Here is an 18,984-nt window from a genome sequence, read left to right on the forward strand (position 1 = left end):
ACTGTAAAATATCAAAGATTAAACCAAATCCGTCATGATCCATTTTCTATAAGATTTGTATGGAGTTCTTTGTATGTAGTTTGGTTCAGATATGTTAAACCTCATCCCTCATTACATATCAATAATAGTATGGATCTAAACAAAAGAATGTTAGTTCCTGTAGAGAAGAAAGAAAGAAATTCAGATGAGTATTTTAATGGTAAATTCAGTGATTCTTCTGAATTATTTAGAACATCAAATTATATGATCAAATAATCCGAATGAATCGACACTAACACATGACAGGATATTATTACAAAGACAGTATAACTTGTATATTTCTAAGTCAGTGAACCATTTAAGTTCATAGCTCAAAGCAGATGTTACTTCCACCTTGGATCAGCAGTTTCCAACCTGGCTTTGACAATACTCTTGTTAAACAAGTTTCTGTGGCCTGTCACAAGATTCTTAGTATTGAATGCCTTATTTAAAATTAAAGTAAATTAGGTAGGGTTTCTTTTTCCAAAAGAAAATTAATTTTTTGTGTTAAAGCAATCTCAATGTATCTTTGAGAAGTAAGAATTTATATTTGTAATAAGATTCCTTTTGAAAGCAAAAATTGAAAATTTTTAATTCAAATTTTCCACAGGACTGAGTTAATTTTTATTTTCTTCTGTATGTGATGACACAGATTTCAAGAAAGACTTATATAAAAGCAATGGCATATCCTAAAACAATAAACTATATTATATACCAAATTTGTTTGTGAACGTGCAACTAGGGTGTCAGATTACTGCCGTGGGACACACCGGACTGAATCTAGATAGAGAACCTTGTGAATTTTTGGAAGGTGGTTCCATATATCCTAGGTCCAGTTTCACTGCTCTGATCATCTCCGTTGCAGGGACCCACAAATGGCCAGGTAGATTAAGCCATTGAACACAAATTGATTGCAGGTTCACATCTTACCAACAGGCTACCACATAATTGTCCCGATTCATGTGTCTATGGCCAGTTTGCCATAGAAAATTTGTCCTGGGAAGCATCCCCCTCCATAGATTACTCATTGCTTTATTCCATTAAACCAACCACTTATGTTAAGTGTAACTTTACTCTTAATAATAATCATTTTACATTGAGATGAAGTAGACGCAAATTAACACTTATCATATTTAAAATGATATTGCTGACACTAGCATTTCTATCAGTTTAATATATTACAAAGGTGTTAAACTCAATCTGCAAATCGAAACCTCTGTGAGATTGATGGGTTCTGGTACGAGGGCGTTACATCGAGTAATTTTATAATAATCTCTCTTTCTGAAGCTTATTATTTTTAACCTATCTATGCATTCATCCTATCAAGAAAAGTTGAAAACACTGATATACATTTATGGCACATAAATTACAAGACCTCTATACACACTTCATTTGCTTAGATATCCATGTGAAGCAATGATATGGCCAAATTCTTATTAAGAATCTTCCATCTGCATTTAATGTATCTTGGATAAGACTTGGGAAAGGGAGGACTAGTGATGATTGTAGGTTCAGTCACATTTAAAATACCACCACATTTGTTTGAATATTCTGTTTACAGAAACAAAAATTTCAAATTATTCAATACTAGAGTTCATTTATCATGTGTATTTTTATGGAATACATATGAACTGAATTGCAATTTAATGCTTCATCTTCAGTTATGTAGAAATATAAACTTGGAACATTTTTAAACTATGATCTGAAGAGCTATTTTAAGTAAAAAGTTAGAAATTAGCACCAAGTATGCTTAAGGCAAACTGTGTAGCTGAATGGGTATAGATACAAGAATATTTAGAATTATTTTAACAAGAAGTTTAATGTATTTTTCAATATTACCTTCACGTCGATGTTTATCTGGAAACAAATAACTTCCCTATCTACACTCGCAATGATAACTTCCTATTGTATTGACGCACAAATCGCTGCATCCACCGTTATCACCAGACACATTCCTCAGTCTCTATCAAATACATCTTTATGTAAACTGCAAGATTATATTTTCTCATATTTAAACAACAGTCGCCATACCTTTTACGAAAGAAGCCGTTAAACCGATTTCCTCTTCCCACTCCTCGGACACGAATTTAATTTCTAAACTGTTTTTTGGCGACAGAATGTCGGGAGGAATCTCTGAACCACAAAAGGTGTGCAGTAGATTGCTGGCATTTTCGGCACGATCCCAGATTTCTGCAAATGTAGAATTACAATCTGTTTCGTTGTTGCCGAGCTGAAAATGAAATGCCATTGCCCATCATTTATATTTCTTGAAAACAATACAGAGTGTACCTCAGACACTAACATTGAATGTTTGGGAGTGCAAGGCCACTGTATAATCCTCGGGAACAGTTATGATCCAAACACAATCCTCACTGTAGGGATAATCTGCAGAATTTCGTGGACTTATAATACTGAACACAGTGTTCAGTCCAACTTGTACATCCCGTACCCTCCTCAACAATTCTTTTTTATATAACTTATGCTGGGTTCACATTGACATACGAACTTCCGGTTCGTCTTGCACGTTTCGTGTAGTGAAGTGGCATGACCGTTCTGGAAAATTGTAGAAATTTTAAAATGAAATAGAATTGGCGTTTGTATTTATGAATGAAGAAGACAAAAGGTATTTTCATATTCTGACTGACTTGTGAGAGTCGGGGACGTTATGGAAAGCCCAAATAGGAAAAGGATTGCCTATTATTATTAACATCTATGGCTAATCTTGCTGCAGGATCTCACTCTGCTGTGAATTTTTGTACACAAAAAGTACTTAAACTATCCTTTTTCACGATATATGAAAGTTTAATTATAATTCTTTGAAGAAAATTCATAGAAAAGTATGATCCTACTGCAAGATGTTCGCTAGTGATTAATCCGGGTTAGAACTCGATTCAGAGTCCAATAATTTATCATCAAGTGTAGTACGAATCGATAAGTCTATCCCTCCCGAAATTTTAGTCCAGTTATTTTAGTAGAAACGGTCATGTTACGCGTCACGATCTCTCGGTGGATGATACCACGTGATAATCTTAATACAGTAGAGCATCGATTATCCGACTTAATTGGGGACTGGGGTTGGTCGGATAACCGAAAAGTATGAAAAAATACATTATTAGTATAGTGTATTAGGCCTGGTTTAAATACTAGCCTCCCTTTCGTGGTCGAGCCAGTGCTGCCAGCTAAAACATGCAAAAATTTAACAAAAATAATATTAAAGTAGCCAAGACATAACCAAATATTGTAGCGCCACATCACTAGCGGACATTTGAATTTACCGACTAGAACGCGGTCGGTTAATCGGGGGTCGGATAATCGATGCTCTACTGTACTTTCGTGTTGCTACTATCACACCCGAAAACAAGGAACCGAGTAAGGAATTCCATCCAATTGCAAGTCATTCATTCAATCATTTATCATTTCAAAGCGTAATATATTTTAATCAATTAATTCCATCAAGTTTACATATTTACAAAGGTTCTAACAAAATGGCAAATCCAGTATCTTGAATTAGCAAATCCGATTCGAACTCGATGGTAAAAAATGAAGTCTGAGTGACGTTCACGGTCTTATAGTCACCACATAAATTTATCACTATAGGCCTAGTATGTTGTTTTTTGGTTCCAGTCAGTTTTATTTTATCAACGCATTCATACTGCAAACAAATAGCAAATATTTATATTTAGATGGCAAACGACTACACTTGTAATATGCAAATTGGACGTTCTGCATACTTACTTCGGTTTCTTGGAAGTCCATGTGGAGAAATGAAATGGTGAAATTCTCGTTTAGGACCTCCCATTTGCACTTTATGTTTCTGGGGTAAGGCTCGGGAAAGGAAGGACTAGTGATGATTGTAGGTTCGGTCACGTTCAAAATGCCACCACATTTATCGGAGTACTCTGATTACAGAAACATAAAATTTCACCTTAGAATAATACTAATTAAAATGATTCGAAATGCAATTTCATTCTTTTCAAATTTACCTTCACATCGACGTTTATCCGGAAACAAATGTCTTCCCTTTCTACACTCGCAATGATAACTTCCTATTGTATTGACGCACAAATCGCTGCATCCACCATTATCACCAGACTCGCATTCGTCGATCTCTATCAAATACGTCTTTATGTAAACCCCGCAAGATTATATTTTCTCATATTTAAACACGACACTCGACATACCTTTTACGAAAGAAGCCGTAAAACCGATTCCCTCTTCCCACACCTCGGACACGAATTTAATTTCTAAACTGTTTTTTGGCGACAGAATGTCGGGAGGAATCTCGGAACCACAAAAGGTGTGCAGTAGATTGCTGGCATTTTCAGCACGATCCCAGATTTCCATGTATGTGGAATTACAATCTGTTTCGTTGTTGCCGAGCTGAAAATGAAATGCCATTGCCCATCATTTATATTTCTTGAAAACAATACAGAGTATACCTCAGACACTAACATTGAATGTTTGGAAGTGCAAGGCCACTCTATAATCCTCGGGAACAGTTATGATCCAAATACAATCCTTACTGTAGGGATAATCTGCAGAATTTCCTGTACTTTTAATTAAGCCTTCGTCTGCTTCGATTTCCCTTCCGCAGGCGACTGAAAATATATGTATTTACTAAATTATCGAGTCACGTGTTTATAATGCGTGCAAAATATATAAAGCATTGCAGAATCTAATTATTTACAGAATTATACCAAATTATTCGTATTCTAATTTACTAGCCTCTTGCTAATCCGGCCATATCTTGCACAGACGGTGCCAGATTATTATATAGACTTACTTGTTAGATTCTACCTGAAAGCAATAAGCGACGTGACCTCTCACCCTTCAGTTCTGATTATTTTTGGAGCCGCACCGTTTTTGTTGTTGTAAAATTATGTACATGGTACAATAATTAAAAGTTTTATTGTTTTATTAACACCTTACGCAAACACAAATCCGTGTTAATAACAACCACTTGGCTTTTATTGGTTTGGCACCGTTGTTATTAACACGGATTTGTGTTTGATACCTCGAAGAATAATACAACACGGTTTCACAAAAATCAACAGTTTTATTGTTTTATTAACACCTTACGAAAGATTTGTTTGTGTTCGTCGATAAAATTACGAATAATGTAATTAATATTTATATGAGTTTTGTATTAAAAGTATTCGAGTTACTTAAATAAATTAACCTTTATATCTGAACGAAAATTCCATGAAATTCGCTCGATCTGATCTTTCAAATAGGACGAGAAGGTAATTAGAAGTGGTTATGTAGAAGTCCTCCGCAGTCTTATTCCCACAAAGAGAATCTGCAAAGAAGCATACAAAAGAATTATATACGGATATATATGGTAAGTCAAAAGTCTCTTATCTCTAACTCGAATCAAATCGAAATGAGTCGAACAGAAACACTTTAGACTACTCTCTCCGTTGACACACGCAACCCTAAGCAAAACATGTTTCTATCACGACGGAATTCCTCTGCTTAACTCAGTTTCATTGTATTAGGGTATTAAGCGACTTTTACCACATATTGTATTGTGGTAAAATCAATATAAAAATAAATTATTCAGTTTTCCATTCTAAAACATCAGTAAATTATGGGTGATTTTAAGTGACAAGAAACTAAGTAAGTAATCCATTTGCCTACTTTGTTTCGGTTAATGTAAGCCAAGATGGCGGCTCGTCTCTAATACCAGCAAGGAAACAGTGGGACGCACGTTCTAACATAACCTAACCTAACCTATTCTAATAAATTACCAATAATTATTAGCAACCAAATTATTAGAATAGGTTAGGTTAGAACGTGCGTCCCCACTGTTTCCTTGCTAGAATTAGGAACGAGCCGCCATCTTGGCTACCTAAGGTAGCATTAACCTTTGTTTCACGAACTACTCGAAAGCACGGAATTTTCCTTTTTTTCGTTTATACAATTTACTGAATTTTAGAATTATATATACTTTTAGATACCAAAAGCAAAATGGCATGTGTTTTACCTAAATATGTAGAAGAAAACGAATATCCGTCGAGAAAATCCAAGTAATCTTCGGTACAGTTTTCGTTATCCGGGATGTTGACGTAATCGACAATGAACTCGATATATTCTCCCTCCTCTCTTTTGATGAACCATTCGCAATATAATTCGTCAGTCATGAAGTGTTGAAGTATATTGTTCCTCTTTTATCTCTTAGATTAAATAAGCAAGCTGCAAGGAAAATTTTTTAGGTGTTTGTAAAATGCAATACACTTCTTGGGAGCAATTCCTACCTGGACATTTGTAAAGTTTGTTAGCGATTTCAATATCTGATCGGCTCAAGAAATGTCTTTCTTCATTCAGAGGTATGCCGGTGTGGTTATTGATAATAGCCATGGTTTCTCCACCGGAACTGAAGTAATCGGAGGCATAGTGCATAATACTATCGAAATCGTATGTAAATCCTAACGTGTCTATATCTTCTTCTGACAGCTTCTCGTATTGATCCGCATATGCTGTAAGGTACTTAATGGTAAGGTGTAATTTCTAATTACTATCGATGAATATTTGTTATATTATTTCAATTACCTTCCTCGATATGTTCGTATAAAACTTTAATGTACTTTTCCCGATCTGGTCGCATCTGCTCGTGATGAAATCCAATTGCGTGCCCTATTTCGTGCAATGCAGTACTGATCAAGTTACAACCGTCTTCCATTAAAGTAATTTCTTGTCTCCAACCATACTTTCCAACGTAAGAACAGCATCTACATAACACGAGAGAAAACACATCAAGGTTACTTTTGTGTTTTATAGTAATTACAAGGCTCTACAGAGAATAAAGTGTACTTTCTGTGGCTCGTTTCAAAACTAAGAATCAAGAGACAGTTAATTTCCCTTGATCGGATTAAAACACAGTGTCGCGTTTAACCTTTGGTTGCCCGAAATTGTCTGTTATCTGCCTAGATATAGAAAACCGACCAATCAAATGCTAGAGATCCGAGAAAGAAAACGGGGCGGGCTTTAGATCTATCACTGACTGTGCAAGCTGTTTAATTGTGTTTTTTTTTAACTCTTTCCGCCCTGTGGGCACTAAGAGGGCCTCTTTTAGTAGGCTCATTATGGGTTCGGCCAGGCCCACAATGGGGCGACCGGGTGGTGAGGGACGAGGCCCGACATATCCGAACGGACCACCCCGCGAAAAATTCCTGGGGATTATTCGACCCGTTCGGATTCGATCCCGGGTCCCCCAGAGCGGTAGGCTGCCACCTTGACCGCTCGGCCATCCGGCCGTCTGTTTAATTGTGTTAAAAACCGTTAGTTTCAAACGCATTGATACAATCTGTTTAATTTTGCTTAATTTATTCATATTTTACCCGCAATCTTGTTCATTTTCAAAATACACGCTGAATTCGTGGATCATTTCATCCGCAGGAACAAATCTCAAGCACGTGACCGATTCCCATTTTCTTATGGCCGTGCGTATTGTTCTTCTTAGACTATCTACCATGAATAACAGAAATAAACACAGTTACGACCTAATAAACTGGTAATTTTGTAAAAATTAACTACGATTATCGTGAAACCTACCACTGATCTTCGGAGAGATTTCGTATGGCACGATCCCATCCTCCCAGAGAGAATTCTGGTCAGAAATTGCTAATGTTCTCTTCCTTTCATCGCTTCTATTTTAAAGAAAATTTAAATTTTATTGAAAATTTTTATGAATTAAACAATACTTTATATGTAAAAATTTACGTACCTATGAAGGCTTCGTGCCTGTCTTCGAGATCTTTTGATACCTTCTTCGTAATTTTCCACTTCATCTTCAGTGTCCTGAGCTAAATTATTCTTCATTACACTTCGTTTATTATAAAAGTGCGCATTAATTTTACTAAATTTACTCATGCGTGTATGAAATTTATGAAGAATTTTTATATTTTATGATTGTAATTTTTATAAAAATTGATTCTTTATGATTTTTTGACAAAAGAAAGGCCCTTCGTTCTCTTGAAATGATTGTAATACGCAAGTTTTCTGCCTCTTCAGGTTAACAGACTTCAGGTATGAAGCAGTTAAGCAGTCGATACTGATATTTGGATGAAGTACCCATAATTTACGCAATGTTACATCTAATTCTTGAAATTATTTGTGTACGATCTATCAGCTTTTGTTAAATTTTTCAAAATGAATAGACAATTTCATAATTATTTTTCAGAAATAACCTTGAAGATCTTAACACTGTTTCTGGAAATGTCAACCTATTACATGAAAAAGTCTACACAAGATGGTACGATGCACAAATTACAAAATTCGAAGATCGAATCGGGTCGATGGCATGTTGCAAAGCGATATACCTGTCAAGGGGCTTTGCACTCCCTTGCGCTTACTTGCACTCCCCTGCTGCCAAGGGATGGGCGCTTTCTGGGAGAACTTTCCATAAGAAATTGAGCCTTATGTAGATGTTATAGGCGTAAAGAAATACCGAAAAGACCACGAACTGGCCACGTGGAACTTCACCTGGAAAGCCAGTTATTAGTAGGATACGAACCCGCGATAGACTATCCAATGGATTTAATCATTGGTTACTGTTGGGCGATAATGAGGTGCAATATTTGATGTATTCGACTATTCGAGATCTAGTTAATATTCGAATTTTAAAAAAGCGTTATTCGTCTTATTTTAAATATAGATTACTCGTGTCAGTGAATACCAATTTCATTATTATCAGAAGAAATTTACTTCTTTTTTAATCTTTCTGCCTTGTGCGCACTTTTTGTCAATCCCATTGTGGATTTGTTCAGGCCCAAAATGGAATGATGAGATAGTAAAGAACGTATTTGGATATTTGGAACGGTCCATCCCTAAAAAATTTCTGTGGTTTTCGACCTGTCAAATTCTTTTCCGAGTCTCCCCAATGGTAGACTGTCAACTCAACTACTCGGTTATCCCCTATCATCATCTTTGGTTTCACCCCCAGACCGATTTTTGTGCCTAACTATTGATATGATTACCCCTATGGTCGTCTTTGGAATGGGCATCATTTTCATTTATACAATATTCTGAAAGAATCTTTCTTATTAGCTATAGTGGACGAGACAAAGTAATGTAAATTTTCCCGCGAATAGTTACGTTTACTCATACTAGATGGCAATACTAGAGTAAAACTCTACGTTGTCGGGCTTGCTTTGCCGAGACCATCGGTTAAAGTAAGCATGCGCGAACTGACGCTGACTATTTTTAAAATAGGGGTGAGTACACAGAAGGTAATATTTACGTGCAAGGGGTAACGGGTCATTCCACGGTAACAGAAGCACGCAAAATTATACGGGAAGACAAATCTGTATTAAACTCACTAACAACAAATGAGCGCTTCAGCACAGCTTTATGCCTACTGTTCTTCCTAGACGAGTCCGCTCCTAACCATTACAATGATCACAAAACTAAGTAATGGCTCGAATATAATACAACAATACGAATGTTCACTTTATACGTAAAGAATCGAGTGAACACATGGAAATCCTTCACATTCTTATCTTGAACATAAAAAATTATGTAACACGTTCACGGATTCCGCATGAGGATCCGTGGTTTTCGAATAAATTTTTCGATTATTTAATGTTCAACAATCAATCCTCCCTACTCAAAATGTTTTTTCTCTAATCACATGTTAAACCTTCATTTGGATAAAATGGCGGAAACTCGTATTGTAAACGCGTGAATGAACTTTTTTTATTGTTCGGTTTACAGGGCGTTTCAAAAACTGCTTACGCTTACATAGAAAAAGGGATGCAGCCACTACAGCATGGGTAGAAGGACCGTAGTTACCAGAGGCCCACAATTGTGACATTCTTGAACACGATAGAGAACTAGGCAAATCCGGCATTGCAAGTATCTACCACATTAATGTTAACATTTTCTGAAGCACTCTGTATTAGTGTCTATACACAGCACCATGCTTTAAAAATACAGTATATATAAACATTGGTAAACTAGAATATAGGCGAAACTTACATACATTAGGCAATAGTATTTAGTTTTTTAACTGGAATTAATATTTTATAATAAGGACTAATTTTTATTAAATAATATTATAAACGAAGTTCTTAAACCCAGTGTATATCGAATTTTGTCAGTGTTTTACGTCATCAATTGGAACTTACCAGCTTTAGGAGCTACATAAATGTCACCGGATACGACTGTCCGTTCGTCCCTTCTAATTCTCCTAGCATCAGTGTGATGTAGACAAAGAAGAAGTAATCCCAACAAAATGGCTAATTTTACGATTGACAACATTACACCACAACTTTACGTTCACTAATTAATGTTTGCAGTTCTGTTCAATTTTACTCACCGGAATTCACTTATCGACAAGAACAATTCTTTCCTCTAACAGGCAATTAAACACTTCCTCTCTCCCGATACAATAATTTTATCAAGCATTTAATAATTTAATTGAATGTTATATTTTTATTATCAAAAAGTTATTTTATTTCGAAAAATATCGTGTATTTCAACTCCTAAAACATACTTGTCTTAATTGTTTTATTTTGTCTGAGAGAGAAACTAATTAAAAGAAGTAATTTTTATTTAGAATCCTTATTTTCACAATTTACATTTAAAAAAAATTAATAGATCGTGTTGCCACCTTTTCGATATCCGGACCATAAATTTAAAAACCGGCTTGTCCGGACGAAATTCGGTCTGGTGGCAATACTATAAAGGGTGTAGGGTGTAATGTGATAAGGCAATGCAACACACAATCTGCCATGAGAGGATTGTCTAGGGGAAACTGGCCCCATTCGGGTGTAAGACCCGTGAAAGAAAAGCCCGGAAAAATTCACGTGGCCGTCCTATTGGTGTGACGCAATTTGGGAAACTGGCTCCTGTAAAGTGGATACACGTGATTCTTTCACGAAAAACTCCACATGGCCAGCTTATTGTCACGAGCGGTCGAGGTTAGCAGCCTGCCGCCCTGGGGGACCCGGGATCGAATCCGGACGGGTCGAAAAATCCCCAGGAATTTTTCGGGGGTGGTCCATCCGGATATGTCGGTCCCCGTCCCTCACCACCCGGCCGCCCCATTGTGGGTCTGGCCGAACCCATGCCCTGGCCGTGCCCACAGGGTGGAAAGAGTTACAAAAAAAAGCTTATTCTCATGGCATAACAATACCAGTATGTAGCGGTTATATCCGCTCGGCCACTGGACACAAAGCAATTAAAAAATAGAAACGTTAACAGTCACATTCGCACTGCACATTTATGTAATAAAAGAAGAATATTTTTCCCATTATTTGGAAACTACTAGAAATAAGGCCATTTTCCATACCTATCTTAAATTTGGCCAAGCCTTACAATGGGGGATGACTACGCTGTGTGGGATGGGGGCCCGGCATTTCCAGACATACCACCACGAAAAATTCTTCAGGATTCGATCCCGGATACCCCAGAGTGGTAGGACCATCTGATCGTCAATCAATACAGCACTAAAACTACCGAGTCATCTATAAATGTACTGGAGAACTTTATATAAATTATATTTATTGGCATGTGTAAAAATATTAATTACTAACTTTTATAGATTTTTACAACCAGAAAACATGGAAATACGCATTAAATATTTATTTTAATTGCTGCAGTGTCCATTTATATTTATTTTATTTTTAAATATGTCAGGCAAATAAAATTTTTAATGATTTTTCTGTATTTCTAACTACTTTATATCGTCTTCAGCATCAGATTTATTTGATATTTACCAAAAAATAATTTTATTACACATTAATTTGATGGTTTAAAGTGTTTTAAACAAATTAATAATCGAAATTTATATTAATTACAACTAGGAGTGGAGTGACTTGAGATGGATCCCAGATTACTTACTAACGTTTGTCTCGTAACACTTGAAAAGCCATAAGAATAAACGAGCAAATTAAATAAAACAAATAACAGATTTATTTTAATTTATCGAAAATACTTTAATTTTTATTATTGTAGTTTAATATTTATTACATAAAAGATGTTTTGGGATTCTAGATAAAAGAGTCACACATTGAGAAGTCTACAGATGGAGGAGGAACAGATAGAGGAGGAACAGATTGAGAAGCCCACAGATGGAGGAGGAACAGATTGAGAAGCCCACAGATGGAGAAGGAACAGATTGAGAAACCCATAGATGGAGGAGGAACAGATTGAGGAGGAACAGATGGAGAAGGAACAGATTGAGAAGCCCACAGATGGAGGAGGAACAGATTGAGAAACCTATAGATAAATGGGTCAGATTGAGAAGTCTACAGATATAGGAGCAACATATAGAAAAATAATCTGCAGAAAGTCTGTGCCAAATAATTCTATTGTTACCTCCTCTATCCAGATATGTTTACTAAGTAGTGAGACTGATAAATGATTTATTTATTACAACTCTTCTCTTATTTTTTATTATTATTTATATTTAATATATTTGGCTTTTTCTTAAAATTATTATTATAAAAGGGTTCAGTTCATATTTTATTTTTAAAAGTTATTATATAATGTCTGTAAATAGTGAATCGGGGACTGCTCCGAGCATCAGATGTCACGTGTAAAATATAAATCGTAATTATGACAGGCGCATGTTAATGTCTGTGACGTCACACTATTAATTAATATATTAAACACATTGCGTAATGTTTCACTTAATTGAAATCTGCATCAACGCATAATTTCGTACGAGAATGACGTTGCTCATTAACAGAGAAATTAATATTGTAACCGTAATTTTCGCAATATCTTGCGTATTTCAGAAGGCTGCTTCTAAGAATATAGATTTTACAAATATTGATGAACATAGAAGTTTGGAGAATTTAAATTATTTTTATGCACCGAATGGAACAGAAGGCAATGCAAGCGTGTACACTGAAAATATCAGAACTGTTGCTCAATCGAATGAAACAAAGTCAAATAATGTCACCCGTGAAATTGCAGGTAAAGTGACGAATATTTCTACTATCGAAAGTCCTGGAAAGAAAATTTCTAACATAAGTTTGCTTCTGATGAATTCCTCAAGCAATTCTATGAAGGAAACAAATAGTTCAAATCTTGGATCTCAAGCTATGAATTCCTCAAACGATTCTGTAGAAGAAGCAAATAGATTTTCTAATCTTAGCTCTCAAGTGAATACTTCTTTAGGAGAAGCAAACAGATTTTCGAACTTTAGCTCACTTATGAGGAATCATTCAAGCAGTCCTTCAGAAAAAACTGGAAATACATTCAAGAACGTGACGATACAAGTAGGAAACTCCACGTATATGAAAGAATCAGCAGAAAACAACTCTAAAATAGAAGATTCAATGTTGATAACAAGTAATTTTAGCTTACAAAATGAAAACATTTCCCAAAATTTCAGCCAAATGATTCAAAATACATTAAGTATTGCTAATGTTTTTAATAACGAGAGTATACAACTTACGAATGCTTCCAGTCATGAATCTGAAGATGTAAAGTTACATTTAGAAGCAATTTTTAATGATAATTTCAACATGAAAGTAGAAAATGTTTCCAGCGATACAAGTGTGGAAATTCAGATCAACATGACTAACAATTCCAACATTGAAATTGCCGAAGAAGCTATGAGAATGAGAGCCAAAATAATCATGAATGATGAAGAAGTCATCGAATTCTTAATTAAACAAGACATGGATCCTCTAAAATGTTGGGTAGGTATACATTAACTACTTATATAGTGCTTGTGCCCTTAAAATTACACAAAATTTCTAAATTTTTCAGACGACATCTCATCACAATATCACAACACTCGAAGAATTAAATGAAGGAAATGATACTGAAAAACACGTGAAATATTATCTTAAAATTTTAAATGAAAGCCCTTATACAAGTATGGATTGGAAAACACTTGCTAAGGTAAAAAAACATTGAAATTAAAGTTGAAAATTGACAACATTGAAAGGCAGTTTATGATTGAAGATGCAGTATCTTTTAAATATTTAAATCAAAATATCCATAGAATACTACATAAAACTTCCTCTGTCTAAAGAAAATATTCTTGATGGGGCAATTCCATGCACGAACGATTTCCCATGGGGGAGCCTACCCCAAGATGTCCTTCTACAGGAAATTGTCCCCTGTTTACATATGCGATACGCAGTTAATTAACTATTGCATTTTTAAGATTAAACTTCTCTGTTTTCTCATAAAACATTTTAGGAAAGTTCATCATTACTCTTTAATCTATATACGTCATCATTTTTTATCACTAATTACCATCATCATTGAAGCATTCTATTGTTTTTTTTTTTTTTTTAACTCTTTTCGCCCAGTGGGCACTAAGAGGGCCTCTTATAGCAAGCCCATTATGGGTTCGGCCAGGCCCACAATGGGGCGGCCGGGTGGTGAGGGATGGAGACCGACATATCCGAACGAACCACCCCCCGAAAAATTCCTTGGGATTTCTCGACCCGTCCGGACTCGATCCTGGGTCCCCCAGGGCGGTAGGCTGGCAACCTTGACCGCTCGGCCATCCGGCCGCAGCATTCTATTGTTAATAATCATTGCCCATCAGTAGCCAAGTGGCCAATACCACTAAAAACCGGTGGTTATCGCGTGACTAAAGCCTAAATAGGAGTAAATTTCCCGTATAGATTAACAGGACTTATTATACTGCATCCATAAATCCTGTATAATAAGTCCTGTTAATTGATAAAGTACTAGTAGACGAGATAAGTTTAAATTAAGATAAGGACACAATGGCATATTAACTATTCCCATATAGATCCTCCTGACAAGCACCTTCTTGATTTACTCCCATCAATTCCAATCCAACATCATCATCATCATCACTCGTAGCAATTTAAAAGCTACAGTAAAGCAAATAAACTATGAGTTATTTGTGACTATTTTTTATTTATCATTTTTTTTTATTCTTTAACACTTCCTTTAGTTGGGAAGAGCGAAAAAGTTTATGCAAGACAGGTATTGGCATGGAGGAATCGTTCCATATTATCTTAGAGGACTTTCTAAGAAATATTGGAGAAAACGATATCCTCTAATGGGATTTTTAGGTAAAAATATCGGATATATATTATTTAAACTGTATTATATTATATATAAATCAGAGTTTTAACACAACAGGGTTGAAAAGAGAATTTGCTGCATCCAGAAATTACAACGAACTTCAGTATTATTGGACAAAATGGAACGATATTACTGGAAAATCGATGAGAAAGAAATTCTTAACTTATATTTATATCAATAAAATTAACAGTAAAATGAGTAAGTATAATAACTTTATCTTAATGGTATCAAAGTATGTACCTAGAAAAATATGTTATATCTCCAATACAAGAAGTCAAGTGGTGATGATATCTGTAGAGAGTAACCAGACGAAAAAAGGACATATTACTCCAAAATGTAGGACGTGTTTTTCTCAGTAAATATCAATTTTCTACAAAAATTCTTCCAGGGATGCACGGTCTCTTGGCGGACACGGTACTTGAAAAGACAATGCAATCACTGAAGTGTTGCATTGACTTCTTTCATCAATCCAAAATACTTTAGAAATGCTTAAAACATTTGTAATAATTTAAAAGTTTACAACAGACACAAAACAAAAACATAGGATGTGTCCGGGGAAAAGAGGACAGGCCGTCTTTTTCTCTCGGAGATTCTCGTCTATAATCCGGAAAAACTTATAATGAATCTCATGTTTAACATAGGTTCAATGCCAATCGGGACCGCAAACATTTACGTTAATTCCCACATACTTTCTTCGAATAGATACTGTTTTATACTTTATACATTCTTATTTTTAGCGCGTATTTTGTGACAATTTTTTATCGTGAATTTCATTTAAAAAAATAAAATTAGGTGGACAAAAATCAGTGTTCATCAAAGAACAAGATCATTTAAGAGTGAAAATTGATAGTCTGTATCAAGAAATTTTGCCTCTGTACAGAAGGTTCCACTCTTACGTGAGGAAACGATTACTCAAAAAATATGGATATAGAAGAATACATAGAAGTGGTCCCATACCGGCTCACTTGTTAGGTAAGATTATTTTAGGATTCTTCGAAGAAAGATTATGTAGAACATACTATTTTTCTTTGTAGGAGACATATCTTCACACGACTGGACGAACATTGAGAGCTTATTGAGACCATATCCAAACAAAACTGCATTGGAAATATGCAAAAATATTAAAGTACTGTATATTAATTGAACTATGGAAGTGGCACATAAACCTATCTCTCGAGTTTAATGCTTTATCACAACTGGACGACATCTCGAGTCTCTATTTTTACCCCAAAGTTTCGGGTGTCACTTCGAAGAACCTGAGGAATACGTAGTATTTTACATTCAATAGATGACTCAAACACTACAGTGTCTTGGGTCGGTCATGTATCAAAAACATGTCTTTAGGATAGACTTGAGGATATGCTCTGAGACCTGAATCGTGAAGACTATCAGATCCTACAATATCGAGTTGATTCGCTAATTCCAATTTTAAGTTTACTCCATGAAAACAAGCAATTCAGCACTTGAGATCTAAATTCTTAAGACTGAGAGCGTTGAAGATGAGCCAATTTTAATGAATGAATTTAAATGCTGCTCTAAATTATACCTTGTTATTCAGTTGTAATAAAGCATTAAACTTGGTTCGTAGGTTTTGAATCATTCTGTAAGTTTATAAGTTGTAGAAATTAATATAAAATATTATATTTTTTATGTTTCAGGAACGAAATATTTCCGCTGAGAGCATTGCTGAAATAGCAGAAGATTTTTATGCATCTTTGGGTTTCAATAAATTGGATAAGAAGTTTTGGGATAATTCCGTATTCGAAACATTATCCATAAACTGCACCAATTCCCTGTCTGTTAAATGCGATAATGAGTCGATTGGGTAAGAACTTAATTAGGAAAATTAATTAAGATTAATTTAGACAAGTAATTAATATTCTTCTTTGTTTGCGTTAGTTTACACGCATGTTATGATCCCGATTGTTATTACTTCGCCATGTTTCATTGGGCTACTTCGGCTCACCAATTGAAACACAACATTACCGTCAGTCCAGGTAAATATCTACAGCAAATTCCTTTTCTATTTTCTATTGTCTTACTGCAGACAATACATTCTTCAATACATACAATTCTTTTTACTGTTATGAACAGTAACTGTAAAACGGAACCCGAATTACACGGAAATCTGACTAAACAGTAAGATTCCGGTTTTATTGTATATTAACAATTTTTTTTTTCTGTGATTAAGCACAATAAATAATATTTTCCTATGTGTTGTGAACCACAGTTTATAAAACAAAAAAGAAAAAACAATATTACAAAACAATGAAACACGTTATTTCTGTCATTGTTTAGGGCATAAGAAACATTACCAAGTAGTAAAGTGTTTTCTGTAAGCAGTCGAACCTCTCAACAACGGCCACTGAGATAAATCAAACAATTACTCAGAAGTGGTCGTTCTTGCAGGTTGCTTTCTATGCATTTTTGTTCGGAAAAAAGGTTTCTAAAGGCATGGCCGCCGTTTAGAGGTGGCCGTTATTGAAGGTTCTATTGTATTTTATTTACACAGTGAGTTCACAGAGAGTACTTTCTAATTTTTTACAAATTTCTTTAATGCACAGCAATTTCAGAAGCATTATCGAATGCCATAATTCTATCGACTACCATGCCTGAATTTTTATTTTCATCTGGATTATCAAGTATCATGATTTACGACAGAGGTAAGTTATTAATTTATACATTAAACCTTACAGGATCCACGTAAAAATTTACTTAAAATCTTACTTTACAGAAGACGAAATTAATTTCTTAATGGAAACAGCTTTGAGAATAATTCCATCAATGATGGACTCGTTATCGGTTGGACTGTGGAAAAGAATAACCGTGGAAGAAATTAAATTCAATAGACGTATGAACGAGAATTTTTGGAAACACAGGTATCGAGTTTCTACTTTATTTGCCTTGAAGTACTGTATTTTTATTTAGAATTGATTATAAAACTCGAGTTCTTGCTCATTTGAGATTCCAGTGAATCCATGGCTTTAAAACGAAAAATTACGTGAACTTTCGTGAATTTGCAACGAGTATTTCTATATTTTACTGTAATTATAATTGTATTTTTTAGATTGTATTATCAAGGTTTATGCCCTCCAGTGGTTAGAAGCGAAAGAGATTTTGATGCAGGAGCAATAAATTCAATTGCAAATGACTTAAATACCATGAAGTGAGGCAAATTTTCATTTTATCAATGGACTAATGAGTAAATTAATTATAAAAAAATGTACAAAATTTTATCTCTAGAGACTTTCTAAGTGGATTCCTCCAGTTTCAAATTTATAAAAGTTTATGTAATGCTTCAGGACATAGAGATGCTCTTCATCGTTGCAATCTTCTGAATTCCATAGAAGCAGGAAGACGAATCAGGTATCAAAACCGTAAAATCTTCTACATAAAAACTTGAAAATTAAATTTTTCTGATTGATTTTTTCGTAGAAAATTACTATTTCTTGGAAAACCTGTTACCATTACGGATGCCCTTTCTGTACTCACCGATGGTAACGAAGAGATTACATCAGGACCATTGATTGAATACTTTAAACCTCTATACGAATGGTTCTTGAAGCAAGAAGAATTTGATGAAATCGGTTGGGAAAGTTACGATGCAACCGTTTGTCCCAAATGTGCCTTTTGAGATTTCGTTTCTTGCTAATTTGCATAACTAAACAGCAGCTGCAGAAGTTACGCTCAGTTAATGATCCAAATCCAATATAATCTTCGTTAATAAATTTAGCATAATTCATGTAATTTCTATGTCATTTTTCTTACGTATATAATAAAAACTGTCTAAAACGGACTAACGATCAAAAATGTAAATTGCCTTAATGAAACGGATCAGCATAAACTTAACGTCATTAAAATTCAACATATTTTATTAAAATTTTAAGGAAATTACATAATTTTTCTGAAGCATTTTACTAAGCGAGGAACAAAAAT

At 34.9% G+C, this 18,984-nt stretch overlaps 2 protein-coding genes across 4 annotated transcripts; one reads left to right on the top strand and one right to left on the bottom strand.

Moving 5' to 3' along the window:
* Positions 1 to 3,427: 3,427 nt before the first annotated feature.
* LOC136970069 (protein tolkin-like) lies at positions 3,428 to 10,385 on the bottom strand. 3 transcript variants are annotated; one of them, XM_067264440.1, is made up of 8 exons: positions 6,276 to 6,411; positions 6,005 to 6,213; positions 5,198 to 5,317; positions 4,471 to 4,616; positions 4,200 to 4,398; positions 4,002 to 4,127; positions 3,754 to 3,917; positions 3,428 to 3,670 (listed from the first exon to the last, which is right to left on the bottom strand). In XM_067264440.1, the coding sequence occupies exons 2-8, from the start codon at positions 6,159 to 6,161 to the stop codon at positions 3,485 to 3,487; spliced, it is 1,098 nt and encodes a 365-aa protein (XP_067120541.1). In that variant the 5' UTR covers positions 6,162 to 6,213; positions 6,276 to 6,411; the 3' UTR covers positions 3,428 to 3,484. The 3 variants fall into 3 exon arrangements, with proteins under 3 accessions (XP_067120541.1, XP_067120543.1, XP_067120542.1); XM_067264442.1 differs by lacking the exons at positions 3,428 to 3,670; positions 3,754 to 3,917; positions 4,002 to 4,127; ... (1 more) ...; positions 4,471 to 4,616; positions 5,198 to 5,317 and adding exons at positions 6,571 to 6,749; positions 7,359 to 7,485; positions 7,573 to 7,664; positions 7,745 to 7,823; positions 10,146 to 10,385 and having other exon boundaries at positions 6,064 to 6,213; positions 6,276 to 6,497; XM_067264441.1 differs by lacking the exons at positions 3,428 to 3,670; positions 3,754 to 3,917; positions 4,002 to 4,127; ... (1 more) ...; positions 4,471 to 4,616; positions 5,198 to 5,317 and adding exons at positions 6,571 to 6,749; positions 7,359 to 7,485; positions 7,573 to 7,667; positions 7,745 to 7,823; positions 10,146 to 10,385 and having other exon boundaries at positions 6,064 to 6,213; positions 6,276 to 6,497.
* Positions 10,386 to 12,643: 2,258 nt separating this feature from the next.
* On the top strand, positions 12,644 to 18,844 carry LOC136970044 (angiotensin-converting enzyme-like). Its single transcript, XM_067264409.1, has 13 exons — positions 12,644 to 13,673; positions 13,744 to 13,878; positions 14,915 to 15,035; positions 15,106 to 15,246; positions 15,841 to 16,020; positions 16,083 to 16,174; positions 16,707 to 16,873; positions 16,948 to 17,045; positions 17,613 to 17,711; positions 17,783 to 17,927; positions 18,116 to 18,214; positions 18,292 to 18,414; positions 18,484 to 18,844. Exons 1-13 carry the CDS (start codon positions 12,693 to 12,695, stop codon positions 18,680 to 18,682), a joined length of 2,580 nt encoding a protein of 859 aa, XP_067120510.1. The 5' UTR covers positions 12,644 to 12,692; the 3' UTR covers positions 18,683 to 18,844.
* Positions 18,845 to 18,984: the final 140 nt, after the last annotated feature.

Source organism: Centruroides vittatus, unplaced genomic scaffold (assembly GCF_030686945.1).
Source record: "Centruroides vittatus isolate TY-2023 unplaced genomic scaffold, ASM3068694v2 contig_1891, whole genome shotgun sequence".
NCBI lineage: Eukaryota > Metazoa > Arthropoda > Arachnida > Scorpiones > Buthidae > Centruroides > Centruroides vittatus.